Here is a 17,094-nt window from a genome sequence, read left to right on the forward strand (position 1 = left end):
GTCTGTAAAATATGGTATTTGCAAATTTTATGCTCTAATATTTGTCAGCTTCACAGAATCACTCAAAATCACGGAATGGTTGAGGTGGGAAGGGACCTCTGGAGGTCAAGCAGGGCCACCTAGAGATGCTTGCCCAGGACCATGTCCAGATGGCTTTTGAGTATCTCCAAGGAGGGAGACCCCAAAACCTCTCTGTGCAAGCACTTAGTCACCCTCACACTGAAAAAGTGTTTCCTGATGTTCAGAGGGAGCCTCCTGTGTTTTGGCTTGTGCCCATTGCCTCTTGTCCTCTCACTAGGCACCACTGAGAAGAGCTTGGCTCTGTCCCCTTTGTACCCTCCCTTCAGGTGCTTAAATACATCGATGTGATCTCTCCTGAGCCGTCTCATCTCCAAGCTGAACAGTCCCAGCTCTCTCAGCCTTTCCTCAGACGAGAGTCGCTCCAGTCCCTTCATCATCTCGTGGCCCTGTGCTCGTGGCCCTGTGCTGGACTCTCTCCAGTATGCTCATGTCTCTGTGTTTCTGGGGAGGCCAGAACTGGACACAGCGCTGCAGGTGTGGTGTCACCAGTGCTAAGTAGAGGGGTGGGATCACCTCCCTCCACCTGCTGGCAATGCCTCTTCTAATGCAGCCCAGGAAACCATTAGAAAAGGCTTCCCCATTCCTGAATATCAAATTGGTAATTCATACTTTCAGTTTCCATCTTTATTACAGTTCCAGGCAAAAAAATCAGAAAGTTTTGCAAGACATTGACTTGAGAACATCTGTGTCAGCAGGTGTTTGTAAATGTCATGTGCAGTACAGCACTGGATCATACAGCATTTCCAGACTTTCTCCTCAGGAAGACACTTAATATTTTATTAGTGTTGCAAGGAAAATAAATTCTGTCTCCTTTTTGCAAAGCTGTTTACATTCATAAAATGTATCATTTACTTCAAAACCCAACCTCTCCAAAATGTAAATGGAATTTTTATTTTTTCTTTACCTTCTAGAGAAACACGGAAATTACGAAGTCAAGGCATCTGAAGTTAAGGATGCCTGAAATATTTTAAACTTCTGTTTTCTAGTCAGGTACACGAGTTTTGTCAGCCAAATGCTGGTACATCAAAAGCTGTTAATCAAAATTTTGTTTTCTTTCTCACTTCTAGTTTTCAAGAGTATTAAAAAACAGAGCTTGGCCTGCCTTCAAACAAGCGAAGTCAAAGATTTCACCACTTCACAGCAGTGATTTCTGTCCAACCAATTGCCATATCAATGTGATGGAAGTGTCTTACCCTAAAACCTCAACTTCCCTTGGTAGTGCCTTTGGTGTGCAGTTAGACAGCAGAAAACATTCTTCCCATGAAAAAGAAAATAAAAACACTGATCACGGTAAGTCAGTTGAGCTTGAAAGAACTACTTCTAATGCTTCTGTTATAGAGTCTTAAAAGGTACCTGGTTGAGGTTTATGACCCAGATATTAAAATTAAGGACAAGGCTTTATGAAATCTCCCTGTTTTTGATATTTAGGTTCATTTGAGAGCATAATAATGGCTAGTCATAATTTTACAATAACTTTTTGTTTACATAGCTTGACTTTGATATGCAAAATAAAATGCAAAATTAAATAATTACTTGAAGCTTTAAGCAGGAAAATATTTCAATGTCTGTTAGGTATTTTACTAACTTTATGTTGAAAAATAAGATAATGCTGTAACCTCTTTGGATTATTCCAGGTAAACTGAATCCCATGATTTATGTCCAACATACCATTACTACTATGGCTGCCCCTTCAGGACAGTCTCTTGGCCAGCAAGAGGGCCATGGTCTGCGGTACCTCTTAAAAGAAGAAGATTTAGAAACACAAGACGTCTATCAAAAATTGCTGTTCAAATTACAAGCTGCACTGAAAGAGGTGGAAACATGTGTCTGTCAAATAGATGAGTGAGTAAATGTTACCATCTGGACTTGCCTTTAATTTTTCCATGTAATGTTTCAATTTCAATAAATATGAGTAGCCTTTTTGTGTAGTGTGGGATCAATGTTGAGTTCATATAGAATTGAAATAAGGCAAAGAATTTAAGTGTAGGTAAAATTATATTTTGTTCTCTTTCACAGCATCCCTGATTTTTTGTCACTTTAGTTTGTAGCTTTTCTCTAGAATTTGGAATTGCTAGTTATTTCGAGGTGAGGGAAATATGAGGCCTAAATCTTCTAAAATTTCACTAGGAATGGAAACAAAGGGCAGAGGTATAAAAATTGCTTTTATTTAACTCTTTGGGTATTGATGGATAGTCCCAAAAACGAGTTTGTAGGTAAAGCACTTTTCACCTGTAGGAAGATTATTAATTTGACATTTTTCAAAATGAAATTGGCCTTAATGAAGAAATATAGATCCAGGGTGAGCCACTCTTAAGTGATTAGGACACTTGTCTTGAATTTTGGAGACTTAGAGTCTCATCACAGTTTGTCCTAATTCAGGACAAGGATTTAAAACTTGCTTTTCCATTGGTGAGGTAAGTGGGTTGACTTCTAGTCTGTCTGCTGTCTTGCATGAGGAAGGATGATAGGCCTTTCAGTTTTGAAAGATCCCATATGTAATGGAAATGTCAGAAATTATTCATTTTGAAAATACAAATAATGTATTTTTTTTGAGTTTAGAAGCCAGTCGTTCATGATCTCCAGTTGGGAAAAGTGGTGTATCATTGCTGCTTCTGTTATTTTGAAGGCTGTAGAATGATTTGTCCTTTCATAGTTATTTCAGAGTGGTAGGGTTTTTTGGCAATGTTCTAGTAGTAATGTAATGTAATAGTTGCACAGTAACAAGTAGCTTGAATGTATTACATGCTGCAATAGGAATGAAAGTAAGAGTGGCCTGAAATTTTTTAAAGAAAAGGTTGTTTTCTGTGTTTTTACATAATTCTGCTAATTATCATGCTTAAGAGGAAGTCAGATTGAAGATAATTTCAGTGCTTAGGTGCACTCAGAAAAAAATTACTCTGTGAAGCCCGTGTTGTCATTCTTCCTCAAGGAAGTCAGAAAATTATATATGGAAGTTCAGTCAATATTTCAGGAGGTTCCACTTACCAGTCTGCCACGCCTTTCCTTTCCACTCCCATGAGCTGGTGATGCAAAAGCACAGGAACTTCTGAGCCTTTCTTTCATACACATTTATATAAAAATACACACACACATAGATTGTGTGTACAGGTATATAAATATATATACATATATTAATTTTAAGAGTCACACAGTTGTCACAGTAAACACAAAGGTTCACTTTTTCTTTCATAAATTTCCTGTATGCTGACCTTGTAGCAGAGCTTTTGTAAGATGCACAGATTTATTTAGCAGATTTTGCCTTTTGCTATTTGTAACAGTGATGACTTTTCATTGTTTTATTCCTCATGGACTTTTGAGTGGACTGCCAGTGTGTAATTACTGTGAAGAAAAGCGGTTCTGTACCGGAAACAGGATAGCCAAGGGACCTACTCAAAAGTGCTGAACAGGGAAGAGGGAAGTCAGGACTATGTGGGTGTGAGCAGTTCAACAGTACGTGGTGTACTATATTAGAACATATTTATAGCTGCTAATTAACTCTTGAGAGAAAATTTAGGACTACTAAGAAACAAAAGAAGAGTATATAAGATAGGATAATCGAACAGCTTTGCTTTAATTAGAAATATTAATACTTCATCAGCTAGGAGTACATGCTTAAACATCCTTGAAATTTTTTACAAAGGTTGTAGAACTTTGTTTTCTGTTATGTTAAGGGCAACAACGACATTGATGTCTTCATTTACTGAATTGCTTATTACTCAGGCTATAAAATATGAATACAGTATCACAATTATAAATTTATATGATAATGATAAAAAATTAGGTTACTGAATGATTTTGTGGTACTCTTTATAATGGTACTGTTGAAAAAGCTGTTGCTCTTTCATGTTACTAGATGTTTCTGCTCTGTACTAAGGTCAGCAGTGGTCTCTCTCTCAACCCTCAAAATCTTGGGGCAGTGGTGTCTTCCCAACCTCTCGTATCTGTTAGTGAACAAAAGAGAACTGAAGAACGAGTGTGTTTCACCTGAAGAGCAGGTGTGAGAGAGCTTGTGGATTATGGGAAGGGGATGTCTAAGAAAAGACTGTGTTGTACTGGCATTATCTTCATAACAACTTCCATCATGGCTTCTTGGGGACATTGGGTTGAATCAGAAGTACAGTAGTAATGGAGAGAGAAGGAGAGATACACACAAAAAGGAAGTATATCCCCTTTCCACAGCCTCTCAAAGTTCCGTTAACTCCTCATTCAAACATTTTAATGGTGTCCCAGTACTTCTTTAGTACCATTGCCAGATACCATCCATCGATGCTAGGTGTTATACTGAAAAAAATTCTTCAGGTTGTTTTCTATAAGGTGACTCTGCTGTATTTTTGGTTCACGTGCAGTCAGTGTGCTCCCATGTTCCCAGATGTTTTCTGGAGGGATGTCTGTTGGGAGTATACATGAGGCTTGAACATTTTCCGAGCCTGCAGGGAGTGAGGAAAAGGCAAAGCAGCTCACAGGTTGCATAGGTTTCTTGTTACTGTCCGTGGCTATCTGTTTTTAATGCTTTGATCGACCGTATCAGGTTTTGTTTGTTTCTGACATACTTTTAGGATTGCGTTGATTTGACTTGCATATAGGATTAATTCCACATGTGAGGATTTTTTGTGGTCCAGATTTAAATTTCTCTGTTTTATGGAAATTTTCTGCATAGTTACAGAGACCTTCTAGCTATTAATTGCTACTCATACACATACTTCTTCTCTGAGAGATAGGTGTCTAAGATAACTTAGTTCGGGGTAGACCTATCTCCAAAGTATATGTAATGTGCATGTGTTCTGTTTAAAAAGAAAAAAAGACTTAAAAAATAAAAGTCTATTTATGCATGATTATTGTGGGTTTTTTGAGTCCAGGCTTGGGTTTGTGTGTTTCAGACTCCCTGAATTGAGTTTCTAACAGCACTCCAGTGACCTCAGGAACTACCAGCTCCAGAGCTCTGTTATCCACAGCTCCAGCTTTCGTTCATAGTAGTTCAGCAAAAAAATTGTCCTCAGAAAAAGAGCCTTCCTGCTGCGAGAAAGAGAAAAGTTCCCTTAGAAAAAGCTACAGCTACCTTCATCAGTCTTTTACTGAGATCTTGGCAGCAATGACTAAACAGTCACATAAAAGAAGAGGATATAATAGTCTGTCTGCATCTTGACAAATACTCAGGGGAAGATATTTTCAGGAGCTGAAATTGCAGTTCCTTGTACTTTTTTCTTACTCTTGATTGTTTTCTTGAAACAACAAAATCCACAGTAAGTTACCAGAATGAATCTGCCCAAAGCCCATTCTTGTTTTCCTGGAAGAGGATGATAATGGGAAAAAAAGAAAAAACAAAAGTATAGATTAAACCTTGTCCATACGTCATCTTATCTTCCAGCAGGCAGTGTTTGGAACGGACTTTTTGTTTTAAGTGTACTGCTAGAATTACCTGCCATGAATTTATCTAATCCTTTTTTGAACCCCTTTTCTATTTTCGTATTCAGACAGTTCAGTACTAATCAGTTTGACAAGCACAAAGAACTGACTTTCTGAGGTCTACATTTTTGTAACACATTTATTTCCGGACATATTCAAAATCATATATGCTCTAGCAGGTAGATCAAAACTGAACACTGCTGTAAAATATGGGCCCCCTCTTTCTTCCCATCCTCATGGAATCCTGCAAGAGATGGTCTCTTGTCCATCTCTTGTTAACTCAGCCAGAGAAAGTCACGGAGAAATGGTGAAAAGATTTGCTAAAGAGCCTTACTTATCTTCATTGTTCCCCTAAAGTTAATATCAAACCCTGTGTTAACATCTATCAGGTCATGATTTCAGTGAGACCAAGCTTGAAATGCTGTAGTGGGTAGGCCCAGCTGCCATAAGCACCATGCGGCCGCTCACTAACTCCTCCTTCCCCTTCTCCCCCCACGCCCAGCCGTGGTGGGATGGGGAGGAGAATCAGAAGAAGAAAAAAGGTAAAACCTGGTGGGTTAAGACAAGGACAGGGAAGGATCACTTACCAGTTATGGTCGCAGGCAAAACAGACTTGACTTGGGGAAAAAATAAATTTAATTTGTTACCAGTCACATCAGAGTGGGATAATGAGAAACAAACCCAAATCTTAATAATCTTTCCCACCCCTCCCTTCTTCTCGGGCTTAACTTCACCCCGATTCTCTCCCTGTCAGTGGCACAGGGGGATGGGTAATGGAGGTTGCGGTCAGTTCATCACACGTTATCTCTGCCACTCCTTCCTACTCAGGGTGGGAGGGCTCCTCACACTCTTCCTCTGCTCCAGCGTGGGGTCCTGCCCACGGGAGACAGTCCTCCACAAATGTTCTCCCGTGTGAGTCCCTCCCACGGGCTGCAGTTTTTTGCAAACTGCTCTGGTGTGGGTCTCTTTGGCAGGGTGCAGTCCCTCAGTCACAGGCTGTTCTAGCACGGACTTCCCACAGAGTCACAGCCTCCTTTGGGTGCAGCTACCTGCTCCCACGTGGGGTCCTCCAACGGGTGCAGGTGGATCTCTCCTCCACTGTTACCCTCCGTGGCTGCAGGGGCACAGGCTGCCCTCTCGCCACCGGCTGCAGGGGAATCTCTGCTCTGGTGCCTGGGGCATCTCCTCCCCCTCCTTTCTTCACAGGCAGTGGTGTCTGCAGAGTTGTTTCTCTCACATCCCACTCCTCTCTCTGCTGCTGGTCTGCAGCAGGTTTGGTTTTTTTTTCCCCGTCTTAAATATTTTGTCACAGAGGCACTCCCACTGTCACGCGACTCGGAGCCAGGGAAGCTTCTAGCAGCTTCTCACAGGAGCCACCCTTGTAGCTACCCCCTGCCGTGCTGCCAAAACCCTACCACACAACCCCAATACATACACCATTTGAGGTATGTATTAATGCAGTCAACAGACAGTGTGCTAAGGATAGTCTACCCTATTGTGTTTCCAAAGAATATGGCCTCTTAATGTCTTCCTTAAAACTCTGTCCTTTCCTGAGACTCAGGAAATTACTCAAAAACATTATAGTTGAACATGATGTCGAACACCTTGTCTGTTTTATATGCAAAAAGTCACTGCTTCAAGCCCAGAAACTTCAGCTTTCAAGAGCAATTTAGGATCAGGTTGTTTTCTGGTAGAATATCTTTGTCTGAAGAACAGAGAAATGGATAGCTCGGTACTGATGTCACTGTAGCTGAACAAACTTAACTTTGTTAGGATTAAGAATGAATTGCTTCGACTGGCAGAGCCCCGATAAATTAAGATGGAGCTCTAAAACACTTACAGAATTCCCCCGTTGCATGATGTAACAATGTTAATATGGAGAGGAATAAGGGTAAAGGAAGGAATTCTGACTGCTACCCTTTAGGGCAGCATTTTTTTTTTCCGCAAAAGATATGCATCTCCTGTAGTTTTCCTTCAGAAGTAAGAATTATGTGTAACAGAAAGCTCTAACAAATGTTTGAATCCTGCCATGTATTTAGTAAATAACTTGCCAGTTGATCATTCTGGCAGCTCCTACAGTAAAACGCTGCGACTGTGGCTAAGTACTCTACAGGAAAAAAAGTTTAATTCAGTGTCTTGTGTTTTCAGGTAGTTAGAAAGTAGCTTTTGCAAGAAAGATACTGCCTTTCAAATCCAAATATTAGTTTGAAAATGTCATTCTAACAGGGTGTTTGAGTATTAGGAATTAGAGGACAATTGCTCATTATAGCTGTTCTGATCTTGAAAGTAAATTAGAACATCTCAGCACAAGTTAATCACCCAAAAATATGAATCCTTTGCTTCCAATATTTGTGCATGTTCTAAATGTAGCAGTCTGCACTGTTCCTTCTTCTTGACTGGATGTCACTTTTGTCCTTGTCACAGAAGCTTGTAGATTAATCATCAGTTTTATTAGTGCTAGTGGCTTAGACACTTTGAATGTCAGGAAATACACAGATATGTTAGTAAAGATTCTTAAAATGCCTTAGTAAAGTAGCTTGTGATGCAGGCTGGCATATCTGGTACTGCAATAATTGAGAAAGAATATGCTTTTCACAGAGATGTAGCTTCTTTGGTTTGTTTTCTTGATTTGTGCTGAGAATACATAGTTTGTGTTTAAAAATAGATACGTTGTTATAAAATTTGACCCCAAGTGATCAAGAATGTGCTGTATTTCTTCACCAGCCAGAATCATTGCCTTTGTACAAGACTGAGTATTTGGTGATGGTAATGCGTTTCACAGTTACAGTCACTTTCTTCCCTTGTTTCAAATAGATATGGACTGAATTAAGATGCTTTATTCATGTATAATAGAATAATAGTTGGAGGACGTTGATGGGAAGTATTATCCTGTTAGCTCACTTTTGAAAAACATTTTTTGTTGTTGTTGGTTTTTTTTTTTTTTTTCCTCGCAGCCTTCTTTCTTCAATAACATATTCTCCCAAATCAGAACGTAAAACGCCTGAGCCTTTAATACCGGCAGACAGTGACAATGAAAAGGGGGAAAGGAATGGGAAGAAAGTCTGTTTCAGTGTGACAGGTGATGAACAAGAAGATTCTGGTCATGATACTGTCAGCAACAGGGATTCTTACAGGTAACTTTACTAGTAATATTTTTATTTGTCAACTGAATCAAACCTGTGGGTTTGTAGACTCTCAAGTGGCTATGAAGAATATCGGCATATAATGTTTCTGATATTTCTAACAGAGAAATATCTAGCATCAAGATGTGTTACAAGGTGTGTAAAATAAACTCTTTTATGAGTAGAGGTTAGCTATTAGATCTCAGTATCCCTAAGCTTTGTGGGATATCATAGCAAGAGCTGTAAAGCTTTACTTTAGATTACCTGTCTTACAAAAACCAGAAATAATTTCTGTTACTATGTTCCCCAACAACAAACTGAGTAACTGCCATGGAAAGCAACATGCCAGAGCCACCACTCTTGCTGATCTAAAGTAAAAAAAAAAGCTGTTTCTCAACATAGATGCCTTACTTTCCGTTCAAAATACTGTAGCGTGATCACATCTATAGAATTTGTAGTGCATCACGTTTACTGTGGATTAAAATACAGTTTTGAAAAGGAAGGAGTAATTATAGCAAGCATAGGTCTTATAAAGATTATCTTCCATTGCTTAGAGAGAATTGGTTAACTACATAATATAAAATCTAAATTAAAATTTTAGCTGCAAGTAAAATAAGGGTTCATTATTTGTTCATTATAATGGTTCATTATTATGCTCAGGAAGTAGAATCTCAGTAGGATCATCATTTTTCTACAGAACCCTGTGTTTCTGAGATCTCTTTCGTAAACTAATATTTGATTTCTGCAGTGTGGTAGATGGGAACTCTTTGTCACAGTAAAAACAGAAATATGCATATAAATTTGAACAGAAATAAAAATAGATTAATTTACATAGATTAATTCCATCTTGTTCTAACCATGGTGAACACACAAGCAAAGTGCTGTTCCAGATGAAGTGCATTTAGGGTTTTCTGCATGGCTATGATGTGTCAAACTGATTGTGCAGGAGCTGCTCCAGTGGCCTGCGCCTGTTCCAGTTGGGAAGTTCCTCAGTTGGTACTAGATTTGTATAAGAAGAAAGAAGATGGGATTTAGGAAACGAGTGTCTCTTTGTTTAGAATGTTTTCTTTATTCTGATTCCAGTCATTTAAAGTCCATTCTGGCTGTTTAGGAATGATAAAATCTAGGATTCTGTATGTAGAATAATCATAAAATCAGAGTTTAAAACAGTTGTTGGAGTGTTTTTTGTTTCTTTGCTTAAATAATTACATTAGGCAGTACTTAAAATCTCCAGATCCCATTATGCCACTGTGGATATTAGAACTAGTAGGCTAATGTCAGCTGCTAGAGTGCTCTCGTTTTGTGTTGTAGGGTTTCATTCTTACAATACAACAGAGTAAAAATGCAGAATGATAATAGCTAATACATCCAATCTGTTTCTCATTTTCCTGTGTTTTGTTTTCTCATGCTTTGCACAAACCAGTTTTAAATAACCTTCGTCTTCCCTTTGGAGACTTTAATGAGTGAATAGAGTTAGTTATAAAACGTTTCTTAATATCCAGCCAGAAATTCTTAATGCTCCTTGGGACTCTTCACCCTCAGTTAGGAACATGTTGTTACTGATGTATTTTTACCTACTTTAGTGGGTATGATTATAATTATATCACATTGCTTCATTTACAAGTTTTCCCCATGCATTTACCTGGTTGGCTACAGGTCCAAAACCTTAAGCAGGAAATGTTGGTCAGTATGCTAAAACTAGTAAAAGATCACTTCTGTATATACAAAAATAAAGAAAACAAGTAGAGACTGCATGGATACAGGTATAACTGTAGCATTATATATACAATATAGATATGCATATCTTGGTGACGGGCTACACCCAAATAATAAAACCAAAACTAGATCATTATATATAAATATCCTTTATGTACACTTCTACGTTATCTTATACACACTTGGGTTTTTAAGATTCCTACTGCTGGATAATTACTTAAGCATTTCCTGCATTGAAACTAAACTATCCTCATGTGGCTAAATGACTCTGAAGACTTTGAATTCAAGTTTATCTTAATGGGATTTTTATTACAAAGGCTATGTTTTACTCTGTTTATGCTGCAGAAGTAGGTGTGTTCTCCATCTATTTGCTGTACAGAACAATTTATTTTTGAGAGAAGAGAGCAGAAAAAACACATTTTCATCCCCAGATCTCCTGGTGTGGGTGATATTTTGTATGCATAAAAGTTTTCACTGAAGTCACAGATGTAAATGTCTACACAACTCTTAACAAAAATGGGAACATAAACTATATTTTGTCTGGCAGGGAAAAATAGTTTGCAATTTGAATTTTGGTGCTACTCAAATGGATCAAATCTCTTCTCACCACAGTATTTCATTATTTGTATTAGCTATGGACTAGGATTATGGAATATAAACATGGATTTACTAAAATATTTGAGGACACAGTTTCAAAAACTTGTCACTTGTGTAAGAAAAGCTGGTTGTTTTGCATTGAAGGTGTATATTATCATTCTGCAAGTAGTTGTTCACATGCAAGGTGAAGGGAGACAATCGAATCATGTATTTTGGCAATTTGGTCCTCTGAGTCCTGCCAGGATTGCAAATTATGCGATAGCCTAAGTATAGAGATCTTTATTGTTGGTAAAGAATTGTGCAGACCATCTCAACATTAAATTTAAGAGGGGAAAAGGGAAAGAATTCCCGTAACTTTGATTCTGAGCCTGTGTTAAAGGATATGACTTTATTTCTTTTTTTGTTTTGTGTTTTTTTCCAAGCGATTGCAACAGCAATAGGAACTCCATTGCCTCATTCACCAGCATTTGTAGCAGTCAGTGCAGTTCTTATTTTCACAGTGATGAAATGGATTCAGGTATGTTTAGAAAATTCAGCTATGAATCTGTCATCTGTTCCTTTTATTCAGTTTTATTCTTTTCATTTGCCTGTCAGTTTTGTTGGTTTTGTTTATAAGAATTGCATCTTCCTTGGTAATTGTGGTGGGTTAGCGCTTAACCCACGACAGAATTGTATCGTTTTGTTTCTGCCTGACTAGTGCTGCACTTAAGAGTCTTGTGAAAGAGAGACAACATTCCAGCATCTCTGTGAATAGACCGAATTAGTTAGAGCTCTTAGAGTCGCTGCTTTTAACCACTTTCATGCCTTGACCTTGACAGTGCATTATGTTGCACAGAGTAAGGAGCATTTTAGATGAGTGCGGAATGCTCTCCCAGCCTGCGTCAGCACCCGGACTGCAGGATATGGCTGTGTATGTTTGTAGGAAGGAATATGAGAGAAGCACATTATTGTTTATGCCATGACAAATTATATTTAAATAATTGCAGCTGCTAATAGGAATGTGATGGGATTTAACTGCATGGAGTACAAGGTTATATACTCAGAGGCTAATAGTAAAAAATATTTGCTCTAAGATGGGAGTTTATAATTTGGGAATGATTTAGAAAAAGAAAGAACTGGGCACATTAGTTGAATATGAGCCACCAATGAGACTTGGCCACAGAGAAGGCAAATTTTATTGCTGGTTGTACTAGGAGAGGTATTTTGAGTTGGGACAGGAAAGTATTGATGACATTATGCAAGGTATCTGAAATGTCTTGTGAATAACGCAATTCTGGGCAGCTACTGTCCAGAAATGATACATACTTAGAGACCTGAGCAGATACAGAGGAAAGGCTGAAGGACATAAAGAATTGTTAATAGAAGAGGAGACCTAGGGTATGTATCTTATAAATGAGGTGATACAAACTTGTGCAGCATCAAGCTGAAGTATCAACAGAGGTGCCTAAAAGAATATGTCTGTGCTAGCCAAGTGCAGATACAGTGTTCGAGTTGGTTGCTGCTCAGCAAAACTCCCACTCTCCTGTTGACTTAATTTTCTTCTAGTTCCAAAGCTAACCTGGTTAACTCCAGATCAGGGCTCTTTGGCACCATGCTCCGTCTGTTGCAATTAAAATCCTGTGAAGGGTTATAACTACTGGCTGTAAGGACACCTAAAAGAGCTTAAAAAAAAAAAAAAAGGAGAGAAAAGTGCTACTTAAGTGTTTCACTGACATAAGAAAAATGAGTCTAGTTTGGCCATGAATAAATTTGGATTATAAATTATCAGCTGGCTACTTCTTATCTGTCACTGCAATAGCAAGGAGGATGAACAGTTTTAAGCTCAATTTTTCACAGCTTTTGAGAGGTCCATTTCATCACCCGTTGTCTGAGAGAGTGAGTGTCTGAGGGCAACGACCGAAGAGAGTCTTTCTCCATTGTACTCTTAGGAAATTATATGGTATGTGATTCTAAAAGCTTCTCGTCAAACACAGGATTTGGATGCTGTATTTTTGTTGAATTACTAAAATATCAGCACCACTTAATTAGTAAGAACATTAAGGTTGTGAATTGTCTGTAGAGACCTTATAAAAAAATGTATGGTCAATGCATTTCAGTGACTTTGTGGTCTGCTGTATTAGGTTCACACTGCTTATACATCTAGTCTGGTGTTTAGGATGTTCTCCAGCATAGAAGAATTGTGTGTTCTGGTCACAGAATGGTTGAGGTTTGAAGGGACCTCTTGAGATCATCGAGTCCAGTCCCCTGCTTGGGCAGGGTCATCTAGAGCAGATTGTCCAGGACCACGTCCAGTTGGGTTTTGAATATGGTAATTTCTCTAAGAGCTATTTCTGTGTTGTCGAGTGACTACTAAAGGCAAAACATGCAGGGAGAGCTGTTACTATAATCCTGAAAGCCTAAGCATCAGTCTGTGCACAAAGCAGATTATCTAAACTACAGAGATTTTGGAAAATATGCTGAAACTTCTAAACAATTTTTCATTTAAAAATATTTTTCAGGCGATGAGCTTCCCATAAGTGTTCGAATCTCCCATGATAAACAGGACAAGCTCCATAGCTGCTTGGAGCATCTTTTTGGTCAAGTACGGGATTACTTTTCTTGGCTTTGATATTAATGTCCGTGTTTGAGCTAAGATATCTTCAGCAAATACTTCTTTTTCTTTTTTACTTTTGCTTTCCAATGTTTACTGGGATGGTATGTATTTGCTCATTCTCCTTCAGTTTTCTGTAAATAGTTCAAAACTGTGAATTAAACAGGTCATTAGATTTAGTCTAACATTCCCTAGCATGTTACTAGAACCATTAGGTAAGAAAGAATCCAAAGCTGCTTTTCTGTAGTCCATATTTCTTAAAGAAAGAATTTCTGATTGTTGCTGTAAAAAAACCATCTTTCTCACAGAACCTTGATCCCAACAGGTCGATTCAATTGTCAGTCTTCTGAAAGGACCAGCTGTGATGAGGGCCTTTGAGCAGACAAAATACTTCACACCAGGACGAGGCCTCCAAGGTAACATTTAATTGTCTCTATGAGAACCAAAAGGCAGTTTGAAGAGTACATGGATATGGCTGTCTGGTCCTTGAGCTGGGTGTTAAAGAACTGGCATTGCTTAACCTTGGTGTATTCTGCAATAATTGTGTAAATTCATGTTAAGTAGATCTTATTCTTAGTTAAAAACTGACTTACACTTTTACTGCACAACATAAGAAAGAATTTCAGGTTTGTTGGAAGGTCAGCTTTAAATTGTAGACTCTGAACTGGCTATAGAATTGTGGAGGTTTTTGAAGCAAGAAACGGGGTTTTTTTATATTGCAGGTGTTTTTATCACATTTTTGTCTCAACTACTGAAGCTGTTTCTGATCTATTTCATTACTAATGCCAGATGTTTATTATTTTTGTAGATATATTATTTGTGAAGTTGATTTATACATAATTTGCAAATGTAAATTTATAGTCACAGTAATATTTATGCCAAATATATGCTTATATAAGTATTATTAATTACTTTTTAAAAATCCTGTATGTAATTTCAGATACTCTGTTAACACTCACATAGTTGCTTAAATGCATAAATAAGTATCTGGTGGTAGCCATGAGATTGTGATGCAAAGGGCTTCTTTAAGTGAACCAAGGTGTTTTTTTTAAAAAAAGAAAAAAGAAAAGAAAAAACCTCAATGGGAGATTGAATGTTGTATTAATATTTATAGTAGGTTGGGTTATGATTTTATTGATCTAGCATATGTCTTTTGGCAAAGAAAACTAATCTGGTTTTACAAAGCCTGAAGTACTTCTCTCTCACTGAATTTGCATGGAAGACCACATAACCTCCTCTTTTTCTTTTCTGTTTTTTTTTGTTTTGTTTTGTTTTGTTTCCTGTTTTGAGACGAAGGTACTGAGGACCAATTTAGAGCATTTCAGCTCTCTTGTGTTTCTCACTGTTTTATATTGAGTATCTGTCAGGCTCACACAACAAAATGTTATCCCTTCAGTGGTATAATAAAAGTTCAGTTTGATACAATATATGGACAAGTCAGATGTTTTATTCTTGATTTATTAATGAATTGTACAAGGAGCACTTCAATGATTTGAAATATAGACTAGGTTAAGCAAAGTAAATTTTTTTTAGGTTTAATTTTCTGATTGAATTAATTTTCCCTTGAAAAATTCCAGGGTCCTGCTTCCTCCATGGAGACAGCCACCTTCTGTCTTATGTACCTGGTTCAGAAATAATCGTGTTTGGGAATGCTGCTTTCTCTCTCCTTTGTCTGAGTAGGGAGCTTAGATAACTGTTAGACCTGTCACCCTAGCTTTAACTAGAGTTAAATATGTTCACACCTCCTTGAGCTGTGAAAAATTTAGGAAGAAATAAAGTGGCTTTTCTCAGGATGTTTAAAAGCAGAAGAATATTATCTTTGTCCTTGCTTAGAATTTCAGCAGAAAATGGAACCGAAGCTTAACTGTCCAAAGAGGCTACGACTCCATATCAAGCAAGACCCTTGGAATCTCCCCAGCAGCGTCCGGAGTCTTGCCCAGAATATCAGAAAATTCGTTGAAGGTTAGTAAGAACAATATGAGCATAAATAAACACTTTGTTACTGATAGAGAGCCAAGGGAAGGGAAGGAGAAAGACAAAACTGCTTGATGTTGCTGCTAGGCAAGGTTTGATGAACACAGTCTGTGGGAAATGCCTGAATTTCAGGACGTTTTTGTGTTCTTAGTAACAAGGTTAGTGGAGTATATCTCAGCTGTCTCATGCTCACCCTACTGGCTTCAGATACTGAAGAGAAAATCGTCTCTTCTGACGAGAGAAAACAAATGAACCATGTGTTGCATGTCAGTTGCTGCTGGAGTCCAGTGGGCTTCACTAATTTGTCACAGAACTTCGTGGGACTGATAACACCAAAATGGAGCTTTTCTTGAAATTAAACTCCCTTTTTTCTTCTGTCTTAATGAAGACTTTGCAGGACAACTTTTATCCTGTATCTTTCTCTTACCCGTCATTGATCTGGAATCGTTATCCCTCTAAAATCATGCTCCCTCTTCTGCCATGAAGCCAAACGTCTTCCACTGGTTCTCACTTACTCACTCCATCACAACTGATCCTGTCACTCCTCCTCCTCCACCTTCCTCCCACCACTGTCTAAAAGTTACCTTAGTACGCTACTCCTCTTTACCACCAAGTGACAAGGTGAGCTGAACTTTTCTGCTCTGTCCCCTGGCTTCATAAGAAATTAACTGGGATTTCCTCTCTACAAAATCTTGCCTATAGCTTCTGCTTTTCTTCCTGTGCTGTTTGATAGAGAAACAGAAATAATGAGAAAAAATATTTTTATAAAACTACTTACAGTAGGAGACTACATGGGAACAAAAACTTACATTAGAGCTAGCTTTAATTGATTTGTGTATGTGTTTAGCTTCTTTTGTTTTGCTGGCTAGTTTCCATGGTGTCCTGTAAAGAAACTGCTAAATTTCAGATCACTGTAAAATAACTTTGTGATAAGTGTTATTAAGATAAACCTCCAAAACCCAACCGGCCAAACCGAACAAACTCCTTCTCCTCTGAATTCTGATATTTCTCTTTTCAGATACAATGATATTTTCAGACTCTGGGTTAGAAAATTATAAAAGTATCCACAAAAATATCTCCTGTTTTTGGAGTCAATCACAGTGAGTTGACTCTCCAACACTAATACTTCTTTTAGTTTAATGGTGGCTGTCGATGACTGAAAAATGAGTAAATATTTTTGGATCCTTTTTTCTACAGGTCTGTCTTCAGCGTAAACCAGATTACATTCAAGTATTAATCATGGTTTCTTCCACAAATCAAGAGGAATGGAAATGTGTCTTTAACAGTCCTTCATTGCCCCCCCCTTCTGAAGCCAAGCCTAAACAGACCATTTTCATTTAACTTGTTTGCCCATAAATAGAATTAATAGATTTAATCCATTTCAACATTAGTCATATACCTTCAATATTGAGCTGAGGTTGTTCAGATAAATGTGGTTTTAAATCTACCACAAAATTTTCTGGGAGAGTTCAACAAGGTCCAAATGTCTTGCTGCCTCTCTATAATACAGAACTCTTTTTACAATATTACTGGAATGTAATGGTGATATTTATCAGAAGCAATCTTGTTGTTTACAGAACAATAAAATTTGCCATTTTCTGGTGTTTTAGA

General features: G+C 38.0%; 1 protein-coding gene across 1 annotated transcript in view; it reads left to right on the top strand.

The window, feature by feature from the left end:
• Positions 1 to 17,094, top strand: part of LOC104457516 (phosphatidylinositol 3,4,5-trisphosphate-dependent Rac exchanger 2 protein-like) — a gene marked incomplete at both ends in the record, with an annotated part of 58,605 nt that overhangs the window by 10,730 nt on the left and 30,781 nt on the right. Inside the window, 7 exons of the mRNA XM_010087708.1 lie at positions 1,149 to 1,371; positions 1,716 to 1,923; positions 8,439 to 8,618; positions 11,342 to 11,436; positions 13,418 to 13,500; positions 13,835 to 13,925; positions 15,343 to 15,471. Coding sequence (XP_010086010.1) covers positions 1,149 to 1,371; positions 1,716 to 1,923; positions 8,439 to 8,618; positions 11,342 to 11,436; positions 13,418 to 13,500; positions 13,835 to 13,925; positions 15,343 to 15,471 — 1,009 coding nt within the window. The remainder of the gene's footprint in view (positions 1 to 1,148; positions 1,372 to 1,715; positions 1,924 to 8,438; positions 8,619 to 11,341; positions 11,437 to 13,417; positions 13,501 to 13,834; positions 13,926 to 15,342; positions 15,472 to 17,094) is intronic.

The sequence above is a fragment of the Pterocles gutturalis genome, unplaced genomic scaffold (assembly GCF_000699245.1).
Source record: "Pterocles gutturalis isolate BGI_N339 unplaced genomic scaffold, ASM69924v1 scaffold25226, whole genome shotgun sequence".
Taxonomy (NCBI): domain Eukaryota; kingdom Metazoa; phylum Chordata; class Aves; order Pterocliformes; family Pteroclidae; genus Pterocles; species Pterocles gutturalis.